The sequence below is a fragment of the Hypanus sabinus genome, chromosome 8, assembly GCF_030144855.1.
Source record: "Hypanus sabinus isolate sHypSab1 chromosome 8, sHypSab1.hap1, whole genome shotgun sequence".
Classification (NCBI taxonomy): domain Eukaryota; kingdom Metazoa; phylum Chordata; class Chondrichthyes; order Myliobatiformes; family Dasyatidae; genus Hypanus; species Hypanus sabinus.
The window spans coordinates 12,268,399-12,285,800 of NC_082713.1; the positions used below are offsets into that span (position 1 = coordinate 12,268,399).

The 17,402-nt window shown below is 41.5% G+C and overlaps 1 protein-coding gene across 6 annotated transcripts in view; it reads left to right on the forward strand.

Moving 5' to 3' along the window:
* The window catches only part of aff2 (AF4/FMR2 family, member 2), a 690,205-nt gene that overhangs the window by 173,344 nt on the left and 499,459 nt on the right, over positions 1–17,402 (forward strand). For 5 of the 6 annotated variants that reach the window (XM_059976692.1, XM_059976694.1, XM_059976693.1 and 2 more), the window contains exon 2: positions 12,486–12,606. In XM_059976692.1, coding sequence (XP_059832675.1) covers positions 12,486–12,606 — 121 coding nt within the window. Of the gene's footprint in view, positions 1–12,485; positions 12,607–13,281; positions 13,423–17,402 lie in introns of those variants that run through there. The other variant, XM_059976698.1, reaches the window with a different exon arrangement.

Genomic DNA, 17,402 nt, shown 5'->3' on the forward strand with positions numbered 1-17,402 from the left:
AGAGATGAAGAGGAATTGCTTTAGTCAGAGGGTGGTGAATCTGTGAAGTTTATTGCCATAGACAGCTGTGGAGGCCAAGACATTAGGTATAGTTAAAGCGGAGGTTAGTAGGCTCTCAATTAGTAACAGCATCAAAGGCTATGGGAAGAAGGCAGGAGAACAAGGTTGAGAGAGATAATAAATCATCAAAGATGGAATGGTGGAGTAGACTTGATGGGCTGAATGGCCTATTTCTGCTCCCATGTTTTATGTTCTTATGTTCTGCTGAATGCCACTATTGTGTGTCTTTTCTTGAACATCAGTAGTTAACCTATGGCATATTTCAAAGAGCCCAAAATTTCATGATTACTATCCCAATATTGTTTTTTTAATTGTAAATTCATTTGATTAATGGGATTTAAATCCCCCCAGCTGTTACAGTGGAATCTGGAGATTATTCAGATTAGTCATGTGCAGTTCACTAGGTTAAACAATTCAATATCGTAGCCAGATTCAAGGACTTTCAAGTGCTTGCTGTACTTGTGTTCAAGGATTCTACAACTCGTTCTCAATATTATTTATTATTTGTTGATTTGTTATTATTATTATTATCTATTTTGTCTTTTTATATTTGCACAGTTGGTCATCTTTTGCACATTGATCATTTGTCAATCTTTGTGTGTAGTGATTCAAGATTCAAGATTGTTTAATATCATTACCAGTAAGTGTAAAGAAGAACAAAATAATTGTTACTCCGGATCTGCTACAGGGCAAAAAAGCACATTAAAATAAAGAACGCTGTAATAAAAACACCAGTTAATACAAATACAAAAGGTAGCTTATATATATTGTATTATGTATTGATTGCATGTCTGTAAATTGACGCTAGGCACAGGAGTGTCTGTACAGCAGGTGACTGACAGGAAATGATGAAGTATTGGTGATAGGGAGCTGTGGAGGGGTGGGTTAGTGGGTGGAGGTGTAGCTCAGCCTCACTGCTTGGGGAAAATAATTGTTTTTGAGTCTGATGGTCCTAGTATGGATTCTACATAGCCTCCTTCCTGATGGGAGTTAGACCGACAGTCTGTGAGCAGAGTGGGTGGAATCTTTCATGATGTCACTGGCCTTTTGCTGGCAATTTTATGTATATTGATTATATTCATTGTGTTCTTGATGAGGGCTAGGCTGATGCCAGAGATGAGTTGGGTAGTTTTGACCACCTGTTGTAAAGACTTCCTGTCCGCTGCAGACCAGTTGCCGTACCACGCAGTGATGCAGTTTGTTAGGGTGCTCTCCACTGTGCATTTGTAGAAGGTTTTGAGTACTGACATGGATAGTCCAGCTCACTTCAGCCTCCTCGGAAAGTAGAGGTGTTAGTGAGCCTTTGTGACTGTGCAGAATGTGTTCTGGGACCATGAGAAGTTGTGTGAGATATGCACTCCCAGGAGTATGAAACTGCTCACAGTTTACATTACTGTGCCACTGATGTAAGAAATGTGTGAGTGTGCCTCATTGATCCTATTGTTTTCTTTGTATCTGCTGCAAATGCCCACAGGAAAATGAATCTCAGGATAGTATGACATGTACATCCCTTGGTAATAAATGTACTTTGAGCTTTGAAATGAAGGCATGTAAGTAAATGAAAAGTTAGGCTGCTTTTTTAGACTATCGCATAAACATGCTTCATGGATATCGATTAGTTCATTCAGCTTTATTTATGAAAGGGTGATGTGATTTAGCTCCTGGTTTCCTTTCTCCTGTTTGCCTTTCCCACATTGGAAAAAGGGGAATTTCACTTGTGCATGACCTGGACTCCCATATCACACCTCAACATTTGCTCAGTGGCCACTTTATTAGGTACGTACTGTATTGCAAAGATCCTGTTCATATGTGGAAGAAGGTCTTGTGGTCAGATGAAACTAAAGAAGAACTTATTAGCCTCAACACTAAGTAGTAAATGTGGTGTAAATCAGGCAGGTAACGCCATCCTTACTGTAAAGTATAGTGGAGGTGGCTTCTTGCTATAGGGGTGCTTTTCAGCAGCTGGGATTGGGAAATGTGGTCAGGGTCAATGGGAAGATGGATGCTGTTAAACACAGAGAGATCCTGGATAAAAACCTGCTAGTCTCTGGCAGAAAGCTTAGACTGCGGGGGAAGTTCACCTTTCAGCAGGACAACACAAAGCACACTGCCAGAACTATGGAGAGGCTTCAAATGAAGAAGATTGGTGTTCTTGTGTGGCGCAGTCACAGTCCTGACGTTAACCTGATCAAACTTCTCTGGCAAGTCTTCAAGATTGCTGTCCACAGCTGCTTCCACATCTTACCAACCCTAACCTGTACGTCTTTGGAACGTGGGAGGAAACTGGAGCACCCAAAGGAAATGCACACAGTCACAGGAAGAATATAATATACAGACGGCAGTAGGAATGGGAAAACAGTTGCTGGTGCTGTAAAGCATTACGCCACAGTGCTACCCTTGAGTTACACAGTGGAAAATGTAAGGGTTGCTAGATTAATTGACCATTGTAAATTGGCTCTGGTGTATACACTCAGTGGCAACATTGTTAGACATCTCCTGTACCTAATGTACCTGCAAAAGTGACCACTGAATGTGTGTTTGTTGTCTTCTCCTGCTGTAGCCCATCCACTTGGAAGTTCGACATGTATGAGACGCTCATCTGCACACCGGTGCTGTAATGTGTGGTCATTTGAGTTACTGTCGCCTTCCTGTCAGCTTGAAACAGTCTGGCCATTCTCCTCCGACCTCTTGCATTAAAAAGGCATCTTCACCCACAGAACTACTGCTCACTGTATTGTTGCACCTGTAGAAGGCTGTAGGTATTGACGCGCATAGCCCAGCTCTCTTCAGCCTCCTCGCTAAAACTTTGTGTGAAAATCGCCAGGAGATCAGCAGTGTTTGAGATACTGAATCCACCCTGTAGGGCACTGACAATCATTTCATCGTTAAAGTCACTTAGATCACGTTTCTTCCCCAATCTGATGTTTGGTCTGAACAACAACTGAAACTCTTAACTGTGTCTGCATTCTTCTATGCATTGAGTTGCTGCCACATGACTGGCTGATTAAATATTTGCAGAAGCAAGCGTGTGAGGTGCATCTAAGAAAGTGGAAATTCACTTAATATGTGACCTGAACTTTTGTATCACATTATTATATCTCAACATATTACACGCAGTATCCTATTGTGTGTTGACTACAAGTGGTGCTGTGGGCTCTTTCAAATGTAGTCCCCTTACATGGTGATCTACTACATTATAAATGTCTTTGAAAAATCTCAGTCCAAACCAAGTTTTCAAAAACAAAACAAAATGTTCCAAATTAGCAAGATTTTTATCGTTTCAGAAGGCACACTTTGTTAAATATCACTTAGATGCTTGATCAGTCTAAGTTAATTACTTTGTCTTGAGAATGTTTATGTCCTTTTGAAAACAGACTTGCAAGCCAAGCTGGAATATATTGGTGGCAAGTCGTTTGGAGAGTTGTAGGTCAGTAGGAGTCAAAAGGCTAATGGAAATTCAATGAGTATTTTGAGGCGGCATCTCCAAATGGCTGGTGAAAATTGGACCATAATACCTTGAAAGATGATGTGTTAGGTGAAATAACGGGATTGCAACACACTAAATACATAATGAAATCTTTGTGTGTCAGTGTCCAAATCAGTGAGAATGAATTTAATATTGGTGACATTAATTGCTGGAATGTGTTTGGGCTTGGGCTGTTAATAACTGAAGTATTGCGGATTGTATGTTTTCAGTTTTATGTGCAATTGGATTTGTGACAAATTCTGGCTACGTTAGTCTTTCACCCTTACTAAAATAATTTTGGCTTATTGCAAAGCTTTTCTGCGACACATACATTTCCTAAAAGGTGGTGATAGGTGTTCATTGGTGCTTCATTGTGATAATGTCTCTGATCCCAACCAGTTGGATTTCTTTAAGGCCACTAAATTATTCTCTGACACTCAAAGCACTTTATTAAATTGAAAATACAGTGAGATCATTCAGAGGGAAATTGTGATTTCTTGTGGTTAGAAAGGGGTAGCTTGAAATGATATTTTGCGCTTTAGGTGATTTAGTACGATACTTGGGGTACTGGCAACATCTAACCACAATAGTATCTTCAGGATGCTATATGAGCTTCTAAATATGAATGTGTATTAAATTCTGGTCTAATAGCAAGTCACAGTGTTCATTTCATTCTCCCTTTCACTTGTGTACTGAAGAATGATAAAAAAAAAACAATCTTAAATCTTTAGCCTGGTGTGGAAACACCAATGCTCTTGAATGAAAAATCCTACAAAAAGTTGTGTATATGGCTCAGTCCATCAGAGGTAAAGCTCTCCCCACCATTGAACTAATCTACATGGAATTTTGTTACAGGAAAGCAGCATCCATTATCAGAGACTTCCACCACCCATGACGTTCACTCTTCTCACTGCTTCATCAGGAAGAAGGATCTCACCTGGGCCCTCAACACCAGCTCCATAGCCAAGAAAGCCCAGCAGCGTCTCTACTTTCTGCGAAGGCTGAGAAAAGGCCATCTCCACCCCCCCCCCACCCATCCTCACCACATCCTACAGAGATTGTATCGAGAGCATCCTGAGCAGCTGCATCACTGCCTGGTTCAGGAATTGCACCATCTCGGATCGCAAGACCCTGCAGCGGATAGTGAGGTCAGCTGAGAAGATCGTCGGGGTTTATCTTCCCGCTATTGCAGACATTTACACCACACGCTGCACACGCAAAGCTAACAGCATTGTGAAGGACCCCACACACCGCTCATACAAACTCTTCTCCCTCTTGCCATCTGGCAAAAGGTACGGAAGCATTTGGGCTCTCACGACCAGACTGTGCAACAGTTTCTTCCCCCAAACCGTCGGACTCCTCAATACCCAGAGTCTAGACTGACATCTACATCATTTATTATTATTTTTTAATTTGTCCTCTACTGTGCCTGTTGTCTTGTTTATTACTGTTTTGTGCATTTTATGTAGTCCCGTGCAGGTCTGTAGTCTCGTGCAGTTTTTATGTTGTTTTACATAGTCCAGTGTAGCCTTGTGTTGTCTCAGATAGTCTAGTGTAGTTCTGTGTTGTTTCAGGTAGCACCAGGGTCCTGGAGGAACATTGTTTTATCTTTACTATGTACTGTACCAGCAGTTTATGGTCGAAATGACAATAAACTTGACTTGACTTGGCATGACTGGGTATGCCAGCTAATCAGAATCGTGCTACATTATATAATCAGAAATATTCAGTGAAGCTGAAGGGAAATTTTGACCCCTGAGTTCTACAAAGAACATAGAGATGTTAAAGAAGTTTACGGCCTGTTACACCACTGGCATTTAGGGCAGCATTGAAGGTCATTCATCTCTGGTGGTGTTCAAGGGTTCCTTCATCATCTCAGTTTTTACTACTGTTACAGCAAATCCCTGGTGAAGACTCAGGAGTACTATCACACTCAGATGTACAAGGATTCTTCATTGTTGTTCCTGTAACAATTTTGTATTACCAGTCAGGGTTGCCAGCCCTGGGCTGAACCTGCAAGCCTGGAGGACCGTTGGACCACTCTTAGTTTGTCCTCTACTCTTTGACCTGTTTGACATGGATGACGTAATCAAGAGCCAAAGCATAACGCCCTGACTCTAAGCAAAGAACTCTCTGGGTCATGAAAGCCTCCAAACTACAAGAAAGTTGTGGTTTTCTTGAGGATTTTAAAGAAAAGATTACAGTTAATTGTTACATGTACATCGAAACATCCGGTGAAATGTGCCACTTTGAGTCAACAAGCAACACAGTCGGAGAATTGTGCTGGGGGCAGCCCGCGTGTCATCACATTTTGGGCACCAACAAAGCATGCGCATAACTCACTAACCCTAAAATGCACATCTTTGGATGGTGGGATGGAAACCCATGCGGTATTGGGGAAAATGTACCATCTCCTTACTGATATTGGCATGAATTGAACCCGGATTGGTGACATTTGGCGCTGTAAAGCAACTGCACAGGCTATGCTACAGTGTTGCCTCCATGGTCCAGAACCACATCATTAAATGGTTCTGAGTGGAGTCAAACAACATCGAAACAGGCCCTTCGGCCCAACCCGTCCATGCCAACCAAGCTCCACATATAAGTCATTACCATGTGCCTGCACTTATTTATGGATATGACCTCTATGTAATATATCTGCAATATAGAACATAGAATGATGAAGTAAATTTTACATTGTCTGTGCAGACACATACTTATGCGTATGTTGCTAAACTCGATTTCATCTTTGATCTTGGCTGCACTGACACAACAATGGTGACCTGCAAAAGTATCAAAATAATTGAAATTATTACAAATAGATTAATGTTAACATAGTAGAGCAGACTTAAAAACAATTGCACACTTAAACTAACATGTTACCTTCTGATGAGTTGCTATACCATGTTACCATCTGCTGTGCCAAGTGGATGTGAAAGACCCCAAGGCACTGTTTTAGTGAGTATTTTCACCATTGTTTATTTGACAATCTGATTGAAAAAAATCTGCAAATGGGCTGTTGAATTTCCTAACTACACCAGTGATTGTGCTTAAGAAGTAACTTGGTGACTGTAAAGTGCTTTGGCGCACCCCGAGATGACGGAAGATCAATCCGGATCACAGCAGCCTCCTTACTCTTTTTTCCCGTCTCTGCTAAGTTAGGTGAAAGGTTCTCTTTGGAAAGCACCACGCTGGACAACCATTGCATATGCTCAGAAATAATATCAAACACAGTGTGACACCATGGAGACTGAGATTTAACTGGAGTAAAGATTAGAATTTAATGCCGGATTGTTTTAATTCTAGTATTTCTCGCTTTAGCTGCCAATTTACAGTTAATTAAAAAGCAAACATATGCTTATGTGCTCATTACTAGAAGGAAACATTAATCAAGCAACAAATATATTTTAAAATATATATTTCAAACTAGTCAAACTGGGTAAATCACAAAGACAGCAACACATCAGAAAAGTGCCAAATTAATGAATGCACCAGTATCAAGCACTTGACTCTGTTACATGCCCAATCTAATCCTCAACAATAATATTTACTAATTATTGCAATGCAGGCTTGTTGTTGCTTTAAATCAGGTTTCACTAATTTAGGAAATATCCCAAATGAGCGGACTACTTTTCTTAGAAGATCCAATTGTTAAAATTACCTAAACTCCAAGAGCATTTTCCTTGCAGGCCATTGTAGCTGGGTGTTAACCCATTCAAAATAAAGGAGCTATTGTTCATGTTACAATAGTGGACAGAAGAACATCATGGGAATATGTGATGTACTTATTTGCATTTAGTCAGCCAAGAGTATTTTTTGGTAGAATGCAGCAGGCCAGGCAGCATCTATAGGATGAAAACTGTCGACATTTCGGGCTGAGACCCTTTGTCAGGACTAACAAACTTTCCTTTCAGTTAGTCCTGACAAAGGGTCTCAGCCCGAAACATCGACAGTGCTTCTTCCTATAAATGCTGCCTGGCCTTCTGCGTTCCACCAGTGTATTGCTTGAATATCCAGCATTTGCAGATTTCCTCGTGAAGAGTATTTTTTGCTTCTTTCTGTTTCCAATGTATTACACATAAAAGATAGGAGCAGAATTAGGCCATTTGGCCCATTGAGTCTGCTGCACGATTTCATCATGCTTGATCCATTTTCCTTCTCAGACCCAGTCTCCTGCCTTCTTCCCATATATCTCATTCCCTGACAAATCAAGAATCTATCAACCTCTGTTTTAACATTGTTCTATTGTAAACACAGGTAATTCTGCAGATCAGAACCAGAATTGGGTGTATTGTCACTGACAAATGTCATGAAAATTGTGGTAACAATACATACAAAAATTATTATAAATAACAATAAGGTTCAAAATTCAAAGTACATTTATTACCATAGTATATACACATTATACAGTCTTGAGATTTGTCTCCTTACCAGCAGCCACAAAACAAAGAAACCCAAAAGAGTCCATTTAAAAAATGAGACCGTCAAGCACCCAATGTGCAGAGAGAGGAAAAATCAGCAAATTGTGCAAAGTTAAGCAAATAGTATGGAACTATTTGAGTTGAGTTAACTCGGCCTTTTCTCCTTGGATCGATGAAGGACGAGAGGTGACCTGATAGAGGTCTATAAGATGATGAGAGGCATTGATCATGTGGATAGTCAGAGGCTTTTTCCCAGGGCTGAAGTGGTTGCCACAAGAGGACACAGGTTTAAGGTGCTGGGGAGTAGGTACAGAGAAGATGTCAGGGGTAAGTTTTTTACTCAGAGAGTGGTGAGTGCATGGAATAGGCTGCTGGCAACGGTGGTGGAGGCGGATACGATAGGGTCTTTTAAGAGACTTTTGGATAGGTACATGGAGCTTAGGAAAATACAGGGCTATGGGTAAGCCTAGTAATTTCTATGGTAGGGAGATGTTCGGCACAACTTTGTGGGCCGAAGGGTCTGTATTGTGCTGTAGGTTTTCTGTGTTTCTCTGTATTCAGAACAAAAGCAGGTCCATAGTCATGAAGCCAAGAGCAGCCGGAACAGGACACGGCCATGGCCTTAGTTCAGTGTAGTACCGGGTAAATATCGTGGAGCCCTCAGACATGGAACTTGGAGCAGCCAAAATAAGAAATATAGATAAAATATAAAAAAAGTAATGCAAGAAGAGAACCAAAAGATGGAGTTGTGGCAAGGATCTTTCAGAAATCTGATGGCAAAGGGAAGAAGTTGTTCCTAAAATGTTGAGTTTATGTCTTTGAGCTCCCATATCTCCTCCCTGATGATAGCGATGAGAAGAGGGCATGCCTTTGGTGGTGGAGGAGTTCTTAATCTTTTTTTTGCATCATCTTTTGAAGATTTCCCTGATGGTGGGGAGGCTAGGGCCCATGATAAAGCTGGCTGAGCTTACAAAACTTGGCAGCTTTTAAAAGCACTGGCTCCTCCATACCAGAGAGTGATACAACCAGTTACAATGCTGTCTACAGAACATCCTCAGAAATTTGCTGCAGAAATTTGCTAAATGCTGGAAATCCCGAGTAACACAGAACCACTGGAGGAAAATTCAGTAGGTCAGGGAGAGGATTAAACAGTCAATTTTTAGGACTCTTTTTACAAGTGCAGGGGGAGAAGGTTGGAATATCTGGACCTCAATGAATAGCACATCTTCACTCTCAGTATTGTAAATCAATAGCTTATTTAATTTGAAGGGGTAAGTGCCCCTTGGTGGGGTGGAGATATGTCTTTACCAAAGGAGGTGTAAAGTGCTCCTTTCCTCCACTAGCATGCAGATCACCCTTGGGCAAGGTGTAGCACCTGCTTAGCCCCCCCCATCACCCCTCCCAGTGATCAGGGTCAAGTGAAGCATTGGGAGCATTTGGTGGATGGTCATCTTGAGCAGCTGGTGCACATCACAAGTCCTAGTTATGTGACTATTGACACTACTGAAGAGTATTGATAATAGTAGGGGCTACCTGTCTTGTAAAAACACTCCCCAGAAGAAGGAAACGGCAAATCACTCCTGCAGAAAAGTTTGTAAGAACAATCATGGTCATGGAAATACTGTGAGTGCCCACATCGTATGACACGGCACATAATGAATGAGCGAATACCCCATGACAAATTACACACAAGGAGAATATCTTCAGGGCAAATCTTATCGAAGGTTGAAAGCCCTTGATATTTTCTATGGTGGGACTGAAATGGTTGCCACAAGAGGACACAGGTTTAAGGTGCTGGGGAGTAGGTACAGAGGAGATGTCAGGGGTAGGTTTTTTACGCAGAGAGTGGTGAGTGCATGGAATGGGCTGCTGGCAACGGTGGTGGAGGCGGATACAATAGGGTCTTTTAAGAAACTTTTGGATAGGTACATAGAGCTTAGAAAAATACAGGGCTAATGGTAAGCAGAAATCTGATGGTAAAGGGAAGAAGCTGTTACTAAAATGTTGAGATAATTTCTTTAGGCTCCCATATCTCCTCCTTGATGATAGCGATGAGAAGAGGGCAAGTCTGAGATTCAGTTTCTTGTGGGTATACAATAAATCTATAATAAAATAAATGAAAGGCTACAATAACCCATTGGCTCCCTTTCAAGGACTGTAACTTGTATTCTCAGTATTATTTATTTACTATTTATTTATTAATTATTATTTGTTTTTTATTTGATCAGTTTGGCTTGTTTTGCATATTGGTTGTCTAGCAATCTTCCTTTGAGTGTAGTTTTTCATTGATTCTATTGCATTTCCTTGTTCTATGGTGAATGCCTGCAAGAAAATGAATCTCAGGGTAATAAGAACTTTGATCTTTGGCAGGGTGCTCCAGATACTTATCACTTGCTGTGTAAGGAATTTAACCTCCAAACTATACTTTCATCCAATCACTTTAAACCTATGTCCCCCTATATTAGCCATTTCTGCCCTTGGGAAAAAGTCACTGGCTTTTCACTCATTCTATTCCTGTTACCTTGTACACCTCTATCAAGTTGCCTCTCATCCTCCTTTGCTCCAAAGAGAAAAACTCTAGCTCACTTAACCTATCCTCATGAGGGAAGAGGAGGACTTCATCTCTATGCAGTCTGGCATAGGCTTAACTCCAATCCCCCAGAATAGAGGTAGTGACCAAAGACACTTTTTAAACTAAGTGTCATACAAGGCACAGCTCCTGACACAGTAGATGGGCATTCAGTGAAGTTTAGCATCCCAAATCAAGGGTTAATTTGCGATTGGCAAGCTTCTTGAAATTTGGTGCCTGGTTAGTGCCTTAATGGCAAAGTGGGTTAATAATATTATTGTTTCAGCAGGGGAGCTACAGCAGTGTAGTGGTTAGTGCAACACTCAGGGTGTCGGAGTTCAGAGTTCAATTCTAGTGTCCTTTCTGAGCAAGTTTGTCCATTCCTTTTTGAGTGCACGTGGATTTCCTCTGGGGGCTCCGGTTTCCTCCCTCATTCCAAAGACATAGCAGTTAGTAGATGAATTGGTCATTGTAAATTGTTCTGTGATTAGGCTAGGGTTAAATAGGTGGGTTGGAATAGTCTGTTTGCTGAATCTCTAAATAAATAAATAAGATCAAACCGTTGCTTACAGTTTGTAGTGAGAAGGGCAAATAGATGCAGGGATGCAAACAGAAACACATTCCCTTTGATAACTCTGAACGGCTGATTACAGTTAACATGCTTACACCAGTGTAAACATTACAGCATCTCATAGAACAAAGAGGATAAATGATCAACCACAAGTTTAATTAGCTGCTGTTTCAAATTAATAATTAACATTTTAATGTTGAAAGAGGGACTGCTGTAGTATTTAATCCTTGGAGCAGTGTGGTTCATTCTTTCTTACACCTCATCGTGTGAGAGCTTCTGTAAATCAATTCACAACGCCAGAAAATTGGTTAGAACACCTTTTCCAACACTGATTTATTTATTGATTTCTTGAGATACAGCGCAGATTAGGCTCTTCTATCCCTTCAAGCTGCGCCGCCTAGTCTAATTAGACAATTTACAGTCACCGATTAACCGAGCAACCGGTACATCTTTGGACTGTGGGAGGAAACTGGAGCAGCCCAAGCAAACTACGCGGCCTCGGGGAGAACATACAACTCCTTCCAGGCAGTGGCGGAATCGAACCCGGGTCCCCCGTACTGTGAAGCATCATGCTAACCACTATGCTGCTGTGCCACTCCCCTGATTCTACAGCTTGTGAATTCATCCTCAAAGACTCTGCAACTTATGTTTGCAATATTTGTTACTAACTATTATTATTTTATTTACTTCTCTTTGTATTTGTGCAATTTGACTTCATTTACACACTGGTTGTCCGTCTTTGTTATCTGCAGTTTTCCATTGATTCTGTTGTTCCTTTATATTTACTGTGAATGCCCACAAGAAAATGAATCTCAGGGTTGTATATGGTGGCTTATAAGTACTTTGATAATAAATTTGCTTTGATTTCTCAACTTTAGCTGGAGCATTTCACCTTTGTGTCAGATATATTGGTTATTCAAGCTGCGCAGAAGGTGGCAGATGTTGGGCCTTTTCTCTTACTGCAGATAACATCAGAGTGTGCAATCTACTATTTAAATTGTCATCTCAAATTTGTACACTAATTAACTGCCAACGAGTGCAGCCAGAGACTCATAACAAATCAACGCAGGCTGATCGCACAGAAGTGTCCCCTGCCACATGCCTCCCGAGGATTGCCCCTGCAAGTTGGAACCTGCCACCTCTTTTGTTTTCATGTTTTCCGACATGGTTTGAACCGGCTCAAAGCCTCGCCCCTTTCCGACTCCCCTCCCCTCTTCCCTGTTTGCCCTCCCTCCCTCTCTCGAGTTGAGTCGTGCTGCGTTGTGAGGGTCCTCGGGGCCTGGCTTGCTGGAGGTGAAGATTGATACGTTATCGGTACAGGGGTGCTGCCGGCTCTCCGGTTAACCACCGGTGAGGGTTCCTGCCTTTAAATGTCCTCTCCCCTCATGTCTATTGCAGCCACTACGAGCAAGATCGGAATGCGCTGAGAAGGAAGGAATGGGAAAGACGGAGCCAGGAAGTCCATCAAGATGAAGATCTGTTTGCCTCAAGTTTTAATCTGTTCAGTGAACCTTACAAGGTAGCCTGATGCAAACGCGGTATTTCAGCTGAACTGTGGTATCATTTCTAGAGGTGGTTGACTCTGCATTACTTTAGCTTGTTTGCACCTTTAGAACTGAAAAACCTCAGTGATTGAATCTTAAAACTCTGATACGCCCAGTGTCACACCATTAATTAATCTGCATGCAGTGATTATCTCTAAATGTGGGTATTGGTGTTGGTTTATCATTGTCCCAAGTTCCGAGATACACTGACTAGCTTTAGTTTGCAGGCAGATCATTCTCTCTGTAAGTGCATTGAGATATTTACTCATTTAGAGATACAGCACAGAGTAGGTCCTTCCAGCCCTTTGAGCGTGCCACCTAGCAATCGCTGACAACCCCAATTTAAACCTAACCCAATTATCGGGCCAATTTTTCCCGAAGGTTCCCTCTCCACTTCCTTCCCTTTATCCCATGGTCCATTGTCCTTTCCACCATGATTCAATCTTTCTCGGCTTTCCCTTGTCACTTCCACTTTTCACCTCTCAGCTTCCCACTTCAATCCCACTCTCCTGGCCTTACCTCCTATCACCCTCTTCCCCTCCCCCACCTAGATCTTCTCTTCACCTACCAGCTCTTATCCACCCCATCTTATTATCCTTTCCAGTCCTGATGAAGAGTCTCAGCTTGAAATGTTGACTGTCTATTTCACTCCATAGATTTGTAATGACCAGTGAAACCACCTGGTAAGTCTTTGGGCTGTGGGAGGAAACCAGAGCATCTGGAGAAAATCCACACATTCCAAGGAGGATGTATAGCGTGGTCTTCTGCTGTTTTGGTCCATCCACTTTAAGGTTCGATGTGTTGCACTTTCAGAAATGCTTTGTGCACACTACTGTAGTAATACATGGTATTTGAGTTCTGTCGCCTTCATATCAGGTTGAGAACGTCTGGCCATTCTCCTCTGACGTCTCTCATTAACAAGGTATCTCTTGTCCACTGAACTGCTATTCACTGGATGTTTTTTTTTGTTTTTTGCACCATTCTCTGTAAACTCTGGAGACTGCTGTGCATTAAAACCCCAGGAGATCAGCATTTTCTGAGGTACTCAAACTCCCCCCCACCCCCCGTCTGACACTACAATTATTCCACAATCAAGATCACTTAGGTCATATTTCTTCCCCATTCTGATGTTTGGTCTGAACAACAACTGAACCTCTTGACCATGTCTGCATGCTTTTATGTACTGAGTTGCTACCATATGATTGGCTGATTAGATATTTGCATTAAAGTGACTATTGAGTTTATATTCTTCTGAGCTTTCACAGAGGTTAAAAGATTGTTTTAAAGGAGGCAACAACTGATTAGAACGTAGAACAGTACAACACAGGAACAGACCCTACAGCCCACAGTGTTGTGCTGAATAAATTAAATGAGTAATCATTTATTGATGAGAGAATGAGCTACAAGCTGGGTGTAAAAATTAAGCTGCGTGCCCTCCCCATATTGTTACCTCAAGAACTACTGATGAATCCTGGCATTGATCAATATCCGAAATTGAGTAATATTTTGCTTGCTAAATCTATGCCTTTGTCGGTCAAATGGAATGGATGGGAGAAAGAGCAGGGGAACATTGGAAAGAAAGTTTAGGATAGAAAAGTAAAAATTAATATGGGACCAGTCGATATTCAAATTTATACAGTCGCTCTGAGACAGGCTTCTCAATATCACCCAGGAACTAAACCTTGTACATAAGTTCTCTTGCAATGAACCAGCATATTTTTCCCACCTGCTTCCAATTCCAATTTTATTGTCAAAGTACGTATATGTTTGCGTGTAGTTTTTCACTTAGTCTATAATTTCTTTGTTCTGCTATGAATACCTGCAAGAAAGTGAACCTCATGTGGTATAAGATGACATATACACATTAAATTTCGATAATAAATTTACTTTGAACCTTGAATGTCATATATGTTACCTTGAGATTTGTTTTCTGCAGGTATTTACAGGAAAATGAAGAAATACAAGAGAATTTGTGAAAAGCTACCCATAAACAAAGAGTGACAGGCAGCCAATGTTTAAAAGGATGAATCATGAAAATAAAAAAAATAAATAATATTGAGAACGTGAGTTGTTGAGCCATAGAACACTACAGCACAGAGTCCTTGAAAGTGAGTCTGTCGGGTTTGGAATCAGTTCAGAGTTGAGTTTGCACCTCCCTTCTAAACCTGAGGGTAACTTATTAATATTAATAAGAATAATGATAATTGTTCCTTCCCTTTTGGTAACCCTGTTTGTTTTCAGTAAGGTGGTTAACATTTTATACTTAATTCCATAAGAGATAAATGCAAATTAGGCCATTTGGCCCATCACATCTGTTCTGCTATTCCAGCATGCCTGATTTATTATCCTTTTCAATCCCATTCTCCTGCCTTCTCCTCATAATCTTTGACACTTTCACCAATGAAGAACCAATCAACCTCCGCTTTAAATATACCCATTGACTTCACCTCCATAGCTGTCTGTGGCAATGAATTCCATAGATTCACCCACTCTGTTCTAAAGAGTGGCTGTGTCCTCTGGTCCAAGATGCCCTCATTATTGGAAACATCTTCTCAACGTCCACTTTATCTCAGCCTTTCAATATTTGATAAGTTTCAGTGAAATCCCCAATTCTTCAAAGCATCCATGGTGTATGTATAGCATGTATAGACCGTGATATCTTACCTGTTGACAGGAATGTGCTTAACTGCTGAATGATCTGCAGTTCCTTATTTATTATTTCAACATTTGACCTAGTCCTCCCCCTTAGCCATATCTGAGATGTTGCCACCCTCCTAAACTCCTTTCCTCCCCCCCCCCCACCTTTGTATTGTTGTGTCTTCCCCTTCCTGTCCAATGCTGGGGAAAGGTCTTGGCCCAAAACCTTGACTGTTTATTCACTTCCATAGATTCTGCCTGACCTACTGAGTTTCTCCAAAATGTTGTGTGTAAGTGTTTAAGTGATGGTATTGCCACACTCTTTGCAGAATGCATCAGGGCTATTTGCAGCAAATATCTTCTGAGCTCTGGATGAAGAAGAAGGAGGAAAGAGCAGAAGCGGCATCTTATTGATTGCAGTATGACAGGAATATCACATGTCCCAGAGTTGATCTATACACATTTACACATTCGTTTTAAGTTGTTTCTTAATGACTGATACAATTTATATAGCCGAGAGTCTAATGTTTTGCCTCCAAACTCCTTGTGCTTCATGTACTTTTCCCATACTTAAAAGAAGTAGAGAGAGAAAAAAAATCAAAGGCTTTTTCAAAGGGTGTTGTGTTCTGCTGTCTTTTAGCACACACACTCTTCAAAGGAAATTGTGCCTTTGGCAACTGTCCAGAGGATTAAATGAATGACCTTCCAAGGATTAAGTTGACATATTCTGGCATTATTAGTGACTTGGTGGATCTGGGGCGGCAACCTCGCATACATCTGTTTCAGAGAGTTTGCCAATCCTAAATTAACCCTTTAATCTTATCTCTTTATCTTAGCTAGGCTTCACTGACTGCCCATCCATAGTGTCAGGAACTCTGTCCTATGTGATGCTTTGTGAAAGAGTTTATTTCTTTTGGCCACTATCTTCACTCTGGAGAATTAGTAACTAGCTGACAGCTGAATGGGTGGAAATCAAGTCCTCCCCTTTCTTAATAGGGATAGGTTGGAGCAGGCTGGGGCCTTAATTCTTGGAGTGAAGGAGGATGGGAGGTGATTTGATAGTGGTTAACAAGATAATAAAAGGCATTGATCAAGTGCACAGCCAGAGACTTTTTTCCCCAGAGCAGCATTTTAAGGTGATTGGAGGAAAGGATAGGGGGAATGTCAGAGGTATGTTTTTTTCACACAGAGAGTGGTGAATGTGTGGAACGCTCTGCCAGAGGTGGTGGTAAAGATAGATACATTAGAAACATTTAGGAGACTCTGGTAGGCACATGGATGATAGGAAAATGGAGAGCTATGTGGGAGGGAAGGGTTAGATTGAATTTAGTATAGGTTTTGAGGGTCGGCACAACATTGTGAGTCAAGGGGCCTGTACTGTGCTGTAATGTTCTATGTTCCATATTCCCATTGCTGGTCCAGTTGATTCACTAGGCCAGACTCATTCTAACATCTAATCAGATTTAAACAGACATAAACCTCAAGTTTTCTAACTTCTGTTCATCAGTCTTCTCTATTTCCCCACCCAGCCATCTTTCTATCCCTTGTCCTATCAACACTATCATCCCTTCTGTTAACCCTCCCCTCCCCTCCCCTGTCATTCTGCCCCTCACACACACTTTTTCTCCCTCTTGTTTCCCTCTTCACCTCCTTCCCTTTATTTCATGGTCCACTGTCCTCTCCTGTTCGATTCCATCTCCCTTAGCCCTTTGTTGCTTCCGCCATTCCCTCCCAGCTTCTCACCTCAGTCGAACTCTCCTGCCCTTACCTACCCTCTCCCTCCCCCCACCTAGATTTGCCCCTCACCCTGCAGCTCTTATCCACTCCATCTTTCTAGTCCTGATGAAGAATCTCAACCTGAAATGTTGACTGTCCATTTCCCTCCGTAGATGCTGCCTGGCCCATTGAGTTCAGTGCTTTGCAGTCAGGTTTATTAATTTTTATCTGATATTTTAAGAACTTTCATCAAACTCTTTTGACTAGAACTAGAGGTCATGGTTTAAGGGTGAAAGGTAAAATGTTTAAGGGGAACATGAGGGGGAACTTCTTCTGTCAGAGGGTGGTGAGTGTGTGGAACGAGCTGCCAGCAGAAGTGGCGAAGTGGGTTCGATTTCAACATTTGAAAGAAATATGG